At 41.8% G+C, this 15,453-nt stretch overlaps 1 protein-coding gene across 6 annotated transcripts in view; it reads right to left on the bottom strand.

Annotated features, from left to right (window-relative positions):
- The window catches only part of MID1 (midline 1), a 532,380-nt gene that overhangs the window by 93,640 nt on the left and 423,287 nt on the right, over positions 1 to 15,453 (bottom strand). For 3 of the 6 annotated variants that reach the window (XM_081124834.1, XM_081124835.1, XM_081124833.1), the window contains one exon: positions 248 to 963. In XM_081124834.1, the coding sequence (XP_080980960.1) occupies positions 248 to 907 (660 nt within the window). In that variant the 5' untranslated portion in view covers positions 908 to 963. Of the gene's footprint in view, positions 1 to 247; positions 964 to 8,920; positions 9,008 to 15,453 lie in introns of those variants that run through there. The other 3 variants (XM_081124837.1, XM_081124838.1, XM_081124836.1) reach the window with 3 other exon arrangements.

The following is a 15,453-nucleotide window of genomic DNA, read 5'->3' as shown; positions in this document are numbered from 1 at the left end:
CAAATGATCCAGATTCTTCAAATTCGCCCTCACCTTGACAACGCTAGCACTACAAGCAGCAGTCAGCTTTTACAAGATACCCTGATTGTGTAACATTTATGGGCTGCCAAAAAACATGCTAAAACAAATCAGATAACAAAGGTGAAGAGCAAACCTCCACCTGCCATGTAGCGAGCAGTGAATACACTTTTTATTTCCATGACATTTGCTGGCAGAAAGGGGTTGGCTTAAGGCGGGTCGGACTAACCTTCAATTTGTCATAGCGCTCACTCAAAGCTGCCACCTGATGATCGCGGTGCCGCCCAACCAGTTTACACAAGGCACAGATTAACTGGTCATCGGTCACACAGTACATATTCACCTTCTCATCCTCGTGCTCCAGGCACATCAGCCCCCGGATGTGCGAGTCCGGAATTGGCTCAATCAGACGGTGGCCAGTGAAGGGCTTCTTGTTTGGGTGAGTGGCTTTCAGGCACTCATCACAGTAGGACACTTCGCAAGTGACACAGGTCTTCACAGCGTCCTGGGCAGGATCCTGGTCACAGAACTGACAGAGGACTTTCTCGGTGGAGGTCATGGCGTTGGCGTCGAATGCCCGCTCCCGGCGGGTCTCACTGGGGGAGTTGGGCCCGCTCACCGATGCTTTCTGGAACCTGTCGATGATGTTCTGCAGGGTGACGTTGCGCTTCAGCCCGTCTAGACCTCGCTGGCTGAGCGTGATGACATGCCGACAGGTGGGGCACTGGAAGGCGGTGATAGACTCCACGGACTCGTTGGTGGCGCAATGTGACACCAGGATACGGTGGGCGCAGTTGAAGCAGAGGCTGTGTGCACAAGGTAGCAGCAGAGGGTCCTCAAAGAGCTCCAGACAAATAGGGCAGGTCAGCTCCGACTCCAATGTTTCCATCTTCAGGCAAAGCTCTCCTGGATCATCAGCAGATTCCAAGGAAGCTGATCAGCTATCTGGAAACAGAACGTAAGATCTGATTAGGCGCTAGGGGGTCAGCCATGGGGGGTTGTCAGCTTTGAATGCACCTCAGAATAATTCCAAACACAGCTCATGGAAGGGTAAATCTGTGTACATTCCAAATAACTCTTTCTATTCACTGGGGAAGTAAGGAGAGGGTAAAGCCCTAAGCCAGTACACCAGCTAACATTTTCTCAAAGTTCCAGTCATTGAAAGCAGCAATTTTGGGGGGGGGGGATTTTGTTCTTTAAAAGGTCTTACTCCAAATTGGCAAGTTATTGAAACTGTAATTTTCATAATTTGTATCTCATCACAATCATCTTATTGTGTGACAGCCAAGTTTTACCTTCCGTTGAAAATTAACATGTAGAAACATTAATTAATGAACTATAGGGGCTTTCATAACTTTGAATTTATGGACCTACATGTTCATGTATATGTGTTTTAAGGACTTTTTACTCTGCAATACCAAGCCAGGCTTCAGAGAGTAGAAAGGCACTTATTGTAGAAATGGGCATGAAATGTGTATGAAACCAAATGCATGATTTCAGTGGAAAGAAGGCTTCAATGTGGGATGTCAGTTTGCAAAATATATTCCTGAGAAAAAACATCGACTTTCACAAAGATGACTGATGTTTTTGGCATGTGTTTGTTACTCTTCTGAATAATTCTATTGTCTAACCCAGCGATGGGACGTGGGTGGGCAGAGAGAAGGAGAGACAAATATCTAAGGGCCTTTTTGGTGGCTGCGGAGAGGTTGGATACCGATGACTAATACCAGTTTAGTTAATTAGAACAAGAATTTTAGTGGCTACAATATTCATTTGATAAATTATAACAGTGGTAATGATTACAGTTTAGAAAGCAGTTGAAGGTAGCTGCATTACTCCAAAGAGGCTTGCAGGCTGCTGAGGGACACCGCACAGCTCCCCTGGGCTAAAACTCCCATCAAGGGCTTGGCCAGGCTGGCGGGAGGTCCAGCCTCACGCTCAGAGCCATGTTGGCTGGCACGACCTCCCCCAGCTCTGTTGCTCCCTCCAGGCTGCTTTGGGGTAGCCCAGCTGCACACCCCCCTTGCCATGAGGACCTGATGCTTTTGTGAACTCTTGCCTGCCTTCCTTTCCAAGGGGGGGGATCCCTGTAAGCCCCCGGCTCGTTAAGGGGAAGAGGCCTCACGCTCATTAGCACGCCTGGGAACCAGGCCTCCGAACCTTCTCCCTTTCAAGCCCATTAGCCGAGGTCTGCGGAGCAGCGCCGGGCGCATTAGATGCAGCCCACTGGCAGCTGTGGGAGAACAGTGCAGGTCACCCGGTGGACACGAGGTTCAAATCGCCCCTCCGGGGGTTTTTCTCAGCCAGATTTATGGGAAGGCTTCACATCCAGAGCTATGTTCAGTGATCCCGACAATCAGCCTTTTTGTATCCACACCTCCATTTATTTACAAAATTCTCGATTTCTAGAAACCCTGACCCTTTCTGAACTAGCAGCCCTCAGAAGTGCCATGTGGTGCTTTGATTCAACTAATGCTCATCTTGCTACCAACTGAATGCTAACTGCTCATTAAAAGCAGAGTATGTGCTGAGCTTGTTAAAAATTAAAGAGCTGCTGGCTTCACAGAAGCCTGGTATCTTAAAAAACAACAACTCTTCAGCCATTCGCTAATATCAATTAACTACATAAGAAAGAACAAATGGGCAGCCAGGGTTTGAAATATAAAAGCTTGCTTGTCTTTCTGTAACCTGCCATGCAAAGCCCAGCGCTGCTGTTGTGAGAAACTTAGTGCCTCTGCTTGGTCCCAGCCAACTGTTTCTACAGGTGGCTTGGAAGAATTTGAAAGGTTTTACCTACTAATCACTATTTTGGTTAATCATGGAAAAATAGAATTATCTCTCATTTCTTCTCTCTCCCATCACAAGCATGTAAATTAAAGTAAAAATGTAGCCCTTTTTGTCTGCTTTGTTCTCAGGTGAAACAAAGACAACACCTACTGATGGATCTCAACAGAGGGATGAGCAACAGTTACGTCTGGAGAGTTATGACAATAGGATTTTTAAGCAGGTGCCAGGCGTCCATCCAAGAGTGACACAATCTGAATTTCTAGAGGTGATTCCACTGCTGACCCCAATGGACAGGTTGACATTTTGTTCAACAGACATTTATCGAATGTCAGTCACTGAGCTGGCTTGAGAAGCCAGATCTGGCATCCTTCTAATCCCACTTCTATGATCATGGGCCAAGCCAACATCATCTCTTACCTGGATTATCACTATGCCTTTCTAAATGGTCTCCTGCCTTCTCTTACCCTTGCCCTTGCCTCCATAGCCTGTCCTCCACTCAGAAGCGAGCAATACAGTTCAAACATGATGAGGCCTGCCTCTCCTCTGCTCTACTCTCCAGGGGCTTCCCATCTCACTCAGAGAAAAGTTTACCAAAAAAAAACAAAAAACCACCAGCCCTAGAAAACACAGACTCAGACAGTGACCTCATTTCCTCCCACACTACCCCTTGTTCTGCTCTGGGCAAATGGCCTCCTGTGATTCTGAAACATGCCAAGCACGTCCTGTCTCCCCCTCGCAAGGTCTTGGAATGCACATGACTCTCGGCCCCAGTGTCACCTTCTCTGTGAACCCACATAAAATCAATTCCCCTGCTACCACCACTGCCACCCACCCCTCACAGCAAGCCTTCCTCCATCTGTTTGTTTTTCTCCAGAACATTGATCACCGACATATGGATTAGTTTGTTCACTGCTCCATCTCTCCCCACTGCTGCACCACTAGAATATAAGCTTCCCGAGAGCAGAGACTTTGCTTTGCTCTTTGAGGGATGTCCCTGTAACTGGAACAGTGTCCTGCACATAGTAAGACTCAAGCATTCATTGATTGGATTAATAAATGTACTGAAGTTGGGGTTAAAACCAAAAAGAAAAAAACATAATCACCTCCTTCAAGGATCTCTCAATGTATTAGAACAGAGGGTGGCAAATTTTTCCTATGAAGGGAGAGACAGTAAATATTGTTGGCACTGCAGGCCACACAGTCCCTGTTACAACTGCTCAACTACCATTGTAGCATGCAAAAGGAGTCATATAGAATACGTAAATGAATGAGTGTAGCAGCCCAGTAAAATCGTGTCTACAAAACCAGGTAGCAAGCTGGATTTGGCCCGTGTGCTAGAAGATAGAGACATGTACAGCTAGTCAAAATATAAATGAAAATCACTCTCAGAGAGGTATGAATAAAATGCTGTGAGGGCAACAATGGCAAGGATGGTAGAGTAAGACTTTGACAAGAACACACAAGTTTCAAGTGCTATCAGGAAATGATATGCAATGGGATTTCACCCTGACATCAGTGGAAATGATGTAAGTTGAATGCTATGGGGCAATTCATGTAAGAAACATTTAATAACAGCTGCTCAGAACTGGATCTTTTTTTTTTTATTGCTATAGTACTTGGCATGGTGCTTGTACAAATGTGTATGCTGTAAACACTAGTTAAATGTGTTAAGTGATGACAAAATATCTAGATGCAAAGTGAGGTTCAGCCAATTTTCTGAATCTTTTGCCTGTATGCTGCCAATAGTAAGGGGATTTTTGATTTGACATCTATAGTGGATCCCATTTTTTTCTACTTTTATCTAGAGTTTACCATGGTATAGATATCATTTTTGTTAAATTACTCAACAATATGTTACCAGTAAGCATACATTCCATCCCCTCCCCCCCCACACTTTAAAAAATTAGCAGGGTTTATTTCCCAGTTTTCTTTAAAATATATTTTTTTGAGAAATGAAAATGCCATTCATTCTTTCACAAAATATTAGTCCCTCTAGGTGTTTGGTCCTGGGACAAGGAACGGTGACACCTAGTCTCTGCCTAAGTGATCTTAGGGGAGAGAAAATCTGAACAAATTGTCATGCAACATAACAAAAGACACATGCCAAAGACTGGGGGATTTGGAAGCTTCCTGAAGGAGGCAACATGCCAAGTGGGTTTTAGAATATGAACAGGGGTTCACCATGAACATAGATGTGGGTGTCAGTAGATTATGTAGAAAATGTTATCTTTTCTTTTCTGAACTACCATAATTTAATTTCCAAGCCTAAAAAGAGAGAGAGGGGGCTTCTTAAGTGTCACTACAATGGAAGGAAATCACACTTGCATATCATTGTCAGGAAATTCTATAGAGCAACACTTTTCTCAATGGGCTCATTGGTCCTCATTCAGAGGAGGATGTGGCTAAGCGTGGGAACCCCTTGCCACAAACAGGGAATGGCAACAATTCACAGCTCGCATTTCTGCTTCTCTGAGGTTTGTAGTCTAGAGCAAGGCACAGAAGAGTGAGTGAAAGGAGAGAGCTGGAGGGTGACCAGGTGCTCTAGAATGATCCACAGCTCGGCTCTGTTAGCTGTGTGTCCCTGGGTGAGTGTCCACAGATGTTCCCTTCAGTTCCTTCTAGCACTCACTCTAACCACATCCCTAAATTAATCCCTGCATCCTGGGGCACACTGAATGCCAGACATCTCTTCAAGGAACTCTTACATATTAAAGACTTCTGAGGAAATCATTTCTTTAAAATGGGAAATTAATAAATGGATGAAAACAATGATGTAAATGTTTTCACACCTCTCCCTTCCTCCTCTGCCTCCCTCTCTCATCCTGTACATCACTGAAATTGTGCTTTTTTGGTTTTCCTCTATCTTCCACCACTGCTCCTTCCAGCTCATCAAAGTCTAGGTGTTTTCCAGCTTTTCTTCAAGAAACCAGGTTATTTATTCATTTCATGTTCTGCTTCTCTGAGAATGACTCCAAGGTGTGTACCTTGCAGTGCCATCTCTTTCCAGAATCCCACTGCACTATTGACAATTCCTTGCTTCATTTCCTGTAAGTGCTTCAACTCAGAGTGTGCATCTCATGGGATTCATCAGCTTCTGTCCCAAACCAGTCTGCCCTACGAGACCCCTGATATCCCCTCCTGGTGTCTCCTCCTGGTGTCTCCATTCTCCTGATCAAAACAAGTCATAAATTTGCCACATTTTCTACTCCTCCCTCTCTGGGGGAGGCAGAATAATGTCCTGGGCAGAAGGCTCCTTGCTTCCTCTGGGCTCCAGGTATCATTATCTTGAGCTAGCACTCATCCCAGGAGGACTTTCCTGGAGGGAGAAGGGCTTTCTTTTCTCCAAGGTACAGGATCTTGGAGGAAACAGATTGAAGGAGAAAGTTCCCAGTGAAAGAGAAAGGACACTGGGGCTTAAAGAGTTCAGATGTAGGGACTGAGCTTGAGAAGGGAGATGGGGAACTCAGGACGAATGTCCTTATGGATTATTGTTATAGGCCAAGGAGATGGAAGTTAAGGGGGTTCATGTCTGTTGGATACATCTTTTTGGCCTCCTTTTTTGAAGCAGGAGACTAAACTATTGACCTGGCAAGTCAAATGCAGAGAAAACATTTAAACCCTCGCCACCACCCTGCTTGGTAGCTCATTTTAGAATTTTACAACTTTACTCCTTGCAGTCTCTCATGACCTCTGCTATGAAACAATGAAGATAACCTGCACCATGAAGAAATACCTAGGACCTCTGTGAAGAGGGCACACGTTGCAAGGTTATCCCATGGCCAAAGTCAATGAGCAGGCTTTCCAGTTCAAAACCTCAAGAGTATGAAAATTTCACCCATATATTCAAGGAGTGACCAAGAATTAGGAGTCTCCACATCAAGTGCATCCTATGGGTGCAATAACCTACTAAAATAAGATACTAGATTGTCAGCATGCCATACATGAGCTTTTTCATTCCAAATTTCTCTTAATGGAGGCACTGACATTTTAATCATAGGTATATTAATTTCTCAATGCTTCCGTACATGTATGCTATGTCACATCTGCATGGCTCATGAAAAATAATCATTTTTATAAATTGGAGTATATGCCTAAGAGCATGCATTCTGGCCACCAATAATTTTACTTTCAAACCCTCACTTTGTAAAGTTCTGAAAGCCATCACTATGAGGGAAATTAATTAATCACTAGACCAAGGAATAAACTTGGATACCAACACTGGGTGGCCTGTGATCAATTGTTAATACCAGAGGCTCTCAGCCACTGCCCAGATGATTCCCAAGGCACTTCCTCCATGTGTTTTTCCAAATACCCTCTGGGGTATGGAAACTAAGCCTGATGGTAAATTTACCAAAACATAACTGAGATGAAAAACACACTGTCAGAACTGCATAATGTTACACCTAGCCACATAAAAATGGTTTGGGAAGGGAAACTCCTAAAAGTGTCATGAAAAAGAGACAGCATCAGAAATGCTATGAATAAATGTAAATTTCAGAAATGCAATCAAGTCAATTTCCTATTCCCTCTCTTCACATGGGTAATTAAGATTTAGTTCACTCACTGCCATCTGGATTTTTGCTATGAGATTATGCCTATTACAGAACCATAGGTGGAGTATTTTTTTTAGGGCTGTGAAATGATGCTTTTATCTTGGATCAGCAGAAACACAGACTTTCAGAGGACTCACAACTTTGGAACTGTGAAACACTAAAAATTAATTTCAGTGTGTGAGGCAGGGTATACAATGGGGACTAAACTCAGAGGGACTTGCTCTCCTCTCAGGTAACATAATCTCTCACCACAAAACATGATCTAACAGAAACTCAATAAAAACTGGATGCTACATCCAAGATGAACTCACCACAGAGTACTTTAAATAACATAAGCACTCAATGTCTCCATATTCAGTCATGGTTTAGTATTTAACTTTGAGTTATAAAAACCACAGAATAAACACGCTGCCCAAATGCTACTTTACTGATTAGTACCCTGGCTGATCTGAGACACAGGTGTGTCAGTAAATCACAATAAAACAGGGCCACGAAGAGAGGGAAAGAGTGGAAGAGTCCCACTGAATTTAATGGCATTCTGAAAGACTGGAAATTGTCACAACAGAGGCTATGTCCTACCCCAGATTATGGCAGAGCGCAGTAAAAAGGCAAAGAGGTTCTTAAAGCAGCAGTATAAATAATACAATGAGTAGGCACAGGTAAAAAAGAGAGTGATCCCGTAACATTCAATAGGTAATGCCTCTGAAATATTACTGTGGTTAACCTCCGACTGTCAACACACGCAAGCTCGTCCACTTTATCAGTGACAGACGACTAAGAATTGTTGCCAACTGAATTTTTGGGCACCAGAGGAACTGATTGGAAAAAAAAATGACAAGCAGACAACACTGAAGCATTAGCCTCACGTTTTAAAATAACTAATTAAGACAACAGATATTTTTGATAATTTGTCATTTCATTTTTATTCTAAGGAGTATTAAAGTTAAAATGTTTTACCTGATACCTAATGTGAGGACCAGGGAAGACCTTTAATTTCACCAAACATCCACCTGATGGAATTCATGCTAATTGAATTAAACTCTTCACAAAACCTTTTCTGTACTTGCACATCTGTCTATAACACACTCATTTTTTAGTAATTGGATCTCTAGGACATTCTTTAAAATAATCACATACTCTCTTGACCATGCAACCTGATTAATAATGAATGAACATTCCTGAAAAGAATCATTTGAAAGCATGACAGATGTCTTTAGGGATATGAAGGCTTTAATGATAAAAATTAAGGAGAAATGGGAGCTAGGTCACACTGTCTGGTTATTTTAATTGAAACCTAGTCTCCCAAGTTTACTTAACAGAATGCTTAAATACACCTTCTGCAGTTCATTTACACAGGCACACAAGCAAAGACACAAATGACAATGCAATAAAACAACCCTGATTTCTCCAGAGCAACTGACCCCCATAACAGCCTCAGAAATGCAATTTATTCTACTGAAAGTCTGATAAACAGGTTAAAAACAGGAAGTAACATATTTGTTCTTAATAGTTCTTTTAGCATCTCTCCAGATTTTTACAAATAGATCACCTTGAATACCCACCAATGGACTGCACCCTAGTTCTTTTAGAAGAAACATCGCCGTAGGCAGAGGATGGGAACCCACAAAATGACAGGCCACCGAGACCAGATGGTGGGTGGCAGGCAGTGCTGGAGCAGTCCTGTGTGTCTGTGAGAGCGTCAACAGTGAAACACAACAGGAAAATCGACGCGACAATTCCAGGAAGGCCAGCTCCACCTCATCCACCCCGCCAGGCTGCCGAGCTGAAGGATCAAAACTCCCTCTGGCTTCCAAACGCCTTTGCACGGACCCCGCCGCGGCCCCCTGCGCGCTCGCCCACTCGGTGTTCAACGGAAACCAAGTGAAAAGACACCCACTGCCTTGTCGCCCCAAAACTGGCAACGTGGCACTGGGATTTGTATACCCTTGTTGCTCACAGGGACTGGCAGTGGGTCAGTGTCCTACAGCTGAACACTGGCTGCCAGCTTTCCATGCTGCCAACAGAGTCCCACCCAGCTCCCAGGGTCGGTGATGGGCGCTTGCCTCCCTCACATTTTGGTCCTTTCAGTGTCCTACTGAGCACAGGATCGCATTATGTTCTGGATGTTGGTTTGCTATTTTTTATAATATACTTATTATTTTGCATCTATCTTCTGAATTAAAATACAGTATCTGGAAGAAGTTTTTAAAAAAATGTTACATCAGGAAGAATGCTCTCTTGCACAGACACAATAAAGCAGAGTCTTTTTTCTTCCAAAAATAGAGATCAAAATTGCAGTCTCCCATCCTGAAAAGCTGAAAATATGTGGGTATGAAATATGTACATATGTACACACATAAGTTTTGCATCTGCATACATATATGTACATATTATGCACACAGAGCATATCATACATATGGATCATATGTGCATATATGCATATAATACATATGTAAACACACACAGCAAATCTGTGATGGGTGTCCCAAATTTCAGTCTCCATAATGAAAGAAAGAGTGAATTGAGAATGGGAAGTAATCTTGTAAAAATTGGTTGTTTAAAGGAAGAAGAGAAAACAGTCTTCCTAAAAGCAAAAAAAAAAAAGTGTCCTGCGCTGCTGCTCTTTCAAGGATGTTGCTTATCATGATGCAAGACAAGAAACCGCAACTAAAGTAAATCACCAGGAAAGAGTAAAAAAACCAAGCCAAACCAAACAAACATGCTGACTGCAAACCTGCACGCGTCCATTTATACACCAGACATCTAGACTCCACCAAAGGTGTCCAAAGAACATTCTTGATAAAGGGCAAACAGGAGGCAAGAGCTTCTTCCTCATGTTGCACAGTTTGCAAATCGCGACGCCTACTTTTCATGCCATTGCAACACCTCACGGTAAACCAAAGCACACTCCACATGTTTAGACATCAAAATGCAAACATGTATTTCCTTGGCTTATGTCTGTACAAATCATAATTTCATTTGTTTTTTAACAATAAACAAAAAGATTACTCAATTTCACATACAGATGACTTCCCTAAGAAGTCTTTACTGTCCATGGAAGAGACACATGTACACCATCAAACAGAATTTGCAAGATCTTTTAATCAACAGATTTAAAAGCACTGCTTTTGTTAAAACATTAAAATTGTCACAATTCCTCAGACAATTTGGCAATGTAGTAGAAAATTAGCCTGAACATCTCAAGTTGAAACATCAGGAGACAAACATTTACTCCACCCCTCAAAAACAAAAGAAAATGATAAACAACAACAAATTGTATGATCTTCTAAAGAGCATACTCTGACAACCTTCACAGGAAATTTTCCACTGTCAGAGGGTCTCAGACATTCCATATCTTTTACAGTTTATGATAAGGAATAGAGCATCCAGTTTTAAAGGCAAATGGAACCTATTTTATACTATATTGAAAATGACTGATGTTTTCCAGGTCCATGCTGTACTGGGTGTCAGGCAAGCATTGGTTCTGAGGACAGTCATAGCAGACCTGAAGGAGAAGGAAGAGAGTAGGAACTTGTCACAGCTAGCTGCCCGACAGAAGGCTAAATCGACCTTCCAGGAGAGCAGCCCCACAGCTGATGGTGGCAGAAATGGAAGCCACTGAATCCTATGACTCCACCCACAGATGAAAAACGCTTCAACACTGCTGCCTGAGTGCTTCTCCAAGTGTATTTACAGTTCCGTAGGCAGCTCTATATACATTCATGGAACTATTTCCATGTATATATAAAATCCTATATTTGTCTATAATAGAATTAGTTTTTGTAGCCATATATAAATATGTCCATGTATATATGTACATACCCCCGCACATACATATACAAAAGCACCTTTGCAAAATTACTTGGGACTTGGCAGAATTCACTCTTCACAGACCTCTTTTATTAGAGAAAATTTCCTTCCTCTGTGCACAACCAGAAACCTGTACATAATTTATGTATTTTAAAAAACACCCCCTCTTATCTGAAAAGGTTACCTGGAGATGAGCAAAATGGCAGAAGAGGTCTAGTCTCTGGAAGACAAAACAGTTCAGCTCGATTTCTGCAAGCAAATAGATTTCACCTGGAAAAACACTTGCCACCTGGGAAAACATTTTCTTATTTTATAAAAGACTTTTCTAGAAGGCAGAGAAAGTGCATACTCCACCCTTCCCACTTATTATCCCTCAGGAGAAAAATGCCTCAATAAATAGTTAAGACGATGGCCAATGTGGCATTTCACAGTTGTTCTCTGAGCACTGGAAAGCTTAAGTTCAATGACAGGAACAACCAATCCGGTCCCATGACTCATTGAGGTAATGACAGTGCTCCACAGTAACTGATTCCTATTTTATGAACCGATTGGGAAATTCTCTCAAATATGATAGCTCCTTCTCTCAAAGGAAATCACTTTTCCTCTCAACTTCAAAGTTAGTCACACACAAAAACCTCATGCTCACAATACCCTGCAGCTACTTTGCGATCTTGAAAAATAAAGCAAAGTAACCTTTATTCACAACTCCTGGTTAACTATTATGAAGAACATGCTTTAAACGTTCCCCATGATCACTGAAGCACTACAGTTGAGGGATGAAGCTTTTTTTTTTTTTTTTTTAAGGCAACAGAAAGAGGAGTGACTCTTTTGTTCTGAATTGTTATTGTAAAGCACCACATGAGAGGGGGAACGATGGGAACATGGCAATGAAAAGGACAACTGTGCTGACAAACGAAAACAGGATATTAAGAACAGAGTGAACTGTGCATTCCTACAGAACAAAGGCGGGAGCATCTTGGAAGAAATTTGAGCAAAAATACTTTGAACAGATTTAAACACTGATGGATGAACTAGTTTTAGGGCAGCAAGAGACCTTTAAGTCTGGGGCAGTAAAATTAGGTTATCAGGAAAACACACACATAAAGTACCATAAAATTAAACCTGCTTTCAAATCACATTAAATCACTCACTTTTTAAACCCTGATCCACTTTTTGAAATTTTCAGATCTACGTTTTGCCCTATTTAAAATATGATACTGTTTTCTAAATTACGTAACTGAGCTAACTTAGTATATATTACTAAGGATGTTGAAATTTCTACAAAAAGAACAATATCTCCATTCAGAGTATACTCTAATTTACACTTTAAATAAAACCTTTATTAAATAAAACTTTTAAATAGAGCTTTCAAGAACTCCTGGAGAAGCTGTGTGATGGGTTCTAGGTTGAGAAACAATCACCACAACCAACTAGTTAACATTAATATGTTAACTAGTCTGGCCTTCTCAAGTCAGGCTTGTATCATCTACTTTTCTTCTGATGCAAATTCTGCTAAAGCTGTTAGTATGACAATGTATTTAATAAGATCATCAGAGTTCCTATAGTTTATTGGATTTATCACAGATAAGAATTGTATTATTATTTTATTATTATTATTGCAGTCTCTAAGCTAATGGGGTTCAGAAAAGTCAATAATATATCCTATCTCCTATTGCATCTGAAATTGCAGGGTTTTTCCTCTTCTCTATGTTCTGCTACTATTCTTCTCTTTCCCATCCTTTCCTTCTATGGTGAGATGACAGAAGAACTCATAGGCTTTCTTCTTTTAGATGATGCATTTAATCCAGCTTCCTCTCTGATGTGCTGTCAGAAAACTTGGAGTTAAGCCGTGAGCTCAATTGCTTCAACTGTCCTTGGTGCAGTTTTGGGCTGAGACCATCAGTGTGGTGTCGTGGAAAGAAACATGTACCTTGAAACCAGATAAACCTGAGTTCAAATCCTGACTCTGCCATTTCCTAGCAAAGGCAGATAGGAGCCAGCTACTCAACATATCTTATATTCACAGATACTCTGCATATCTTGTACAGTTTCCTTATCGGTAAAATGTGACAATGAGAGCAATCTCAAAGGGTCCTTTGAAAATTAAGTGAGACAGAGTTTGAAACTAAGTGCCTGGCAAACTTGGAGCTATCACATCCTTCTTCCCCTCTAGTCCTGAACCACCTCTTCCCACTCCTCTTTGAATACATTAATTATCTGCATTTTTTATTGGAAACCTCTTCAAACCACTTTTGGAAACAGGAAGGACATAAATCCATTTATTTATTCAATAATGTTCATGGAGTGTCTTATATGAATGAAGGAACACTATATGACTAATAAACTAGCATTCTTATTAACACCAATTACTCTTTAATTAATGTCTTCATATTGGCCATCTCATCTGTTTCCTAGACTTTTATTTTATTTTTTAAATATATCTTTATTGATTTCAGAGAGAGGAAAGGAGAGGGAGAGAATGAGGTAGAAACATCAATGATGAGAGAGTCATTGATCGGCTGCAGCCCGCAACCCGGGCATGTGCCCTGACCGGGAATCGAACCCTGATCGCCTGGATCCTAGGTCGACGCTCAACCGCTGAGCCACGCCCGGCCGGGCTGTTTCCTAGACTTTAACATACCTTTATTCATTATCATTGGATCCCACCATGATATTGAAGTTTCAGTTCCCTGCTCCCTGTCCCATATGAATTCTTTACCAGAATTTTTTATTTTTTAGGAAATAAGAAACCTTGGCAGGGGTGGGGCAAGTGAGACCATCAAAAACAGTGAAGGGTTCCAGATTTTTCATACTTGCAAGCTATTCAGTTAGCTGACCAGTTTTATGGATGCTGGCAGAATACACGAGTTCCGTGAATCAGAGACAAAGGACACTTTTAGTTAGGGCATAGCAGCATCATGTGTTTCATGTTCACATCAGTTCCCCAGTCCCCTCAAGTTCCACACAGCATCCCAGGTGCATGCTGCGTATGCAGGGGGTTTGCATCAGAGCTGAGCAACCCCAATCTTAGGACACCCAACTCTTTTATTATGGACTGACTGCAAGCAAACCTGCCTGACATTTGCCCTGGAGAGAGACACTATGTTTATTAAAATGGACAGCAGCTCGGCTGGGCGTGGCTCAGCAGTTGAGCATCAGCCCAGGATCCAAGAGATCGGGGTTCAATTCCCGGTCAGGGCACATGCTTGGGTTGCGGGCTAGGCAGCCGATCAAAGACTCTCTCATCATTGATGTTTCTGTCTCTCTCCCCCTCCTTTCCTCTCTCTGAAATCAGTAAAGATATATTTAAAAAAAAATAGACAGCAAACAAACCTGCCTTCTACCCAGGATGGAAACACTCTATCTCCATCTTCCAAGGCTGTTCACTATACAAACATTCTTGAAAAGATAGTCTGGAACAAAGGCCATTAGCACCTCAGCTTACAAGTGGTAGAGAAACTTGAGAGATCCATGGAGAATTATTTCCCAGCAGAAACAGATTCTGTTTCCTCCTGGATATCTGGCCAATAGTGGTCACTAGAAACCATACTACCACTAGGCTTTCTAGCAGTTACAACAGAGGCAGTTAAATGACATTGAATTACCCTTGAGCCATGGAAGATCAAAGGTAAAAGGAGTCCCAAGAAAGTGCTCCATGCTCTTCATTCTCACCATTCTCTAACATCAGCTTATGAACCAGGAAAATGGGTAAAGAGCAGGTAGGCCCCACACATAGATTTTGCCCCCCAAAAACAGAGCCCTTAATAACTTCCTTATTAGTCCCAAATCAGCTTGAATCTGCTCTGCAACTTCAACTCTTCACTTCTGACCTAGACTCATTTTTAGAGTCTGGAAGAGTAAGCTAGTTTTGTTACTTTATCATATTAGAAATCCTATATGTACGTTCATTTGGTTTTCTTTAACTGAGCGTTATTTTTATTTTAGAACTACTTCTGGAGTAAAACCATGAGAAAGTAACTTCTCTGATTATTCTTTCATTCAACAGGTATTTTGAGGTCTTGCTGTGTGCCGGGCACTGCTCTGGGCACTAACAATGCACTGATGAATATGAGAACAAAGGCCCACCCTGGGAGAGCTTATGCTTTAATGAGCAAAACGTAAAATAAACCAGCAAATAGATGAGAAAACATGATAATTTCAAAGAACCATACATAAAATGAAAGAAGTAAAAAGGGTGATATGATAGAAGGTAGAGGGGTGGGTACAGGTCTATTTTAGCTAAGAAGATATTTCTACTCATATCTGTGCAGGCTTTCTTGATACT

The sequence above is a fragment of the Miniopterus schreibersii genome, assembly GCF_964146895.1.
Source record: "Miniopterus schreibersii genome assembly, chromosome: X".
Lineage (NCBI taxonomy): Eukaryota > Metazoa > Chordata > Mammalia > Chiroptera > Miniopteridae > Miniopterus > Miniopterus schreibersii.
The sequence above is the reverse complement of the archived record's forward strand: the minus strand, read 5'-3'. Positions and strand labels throughout refer to the sequence as shown.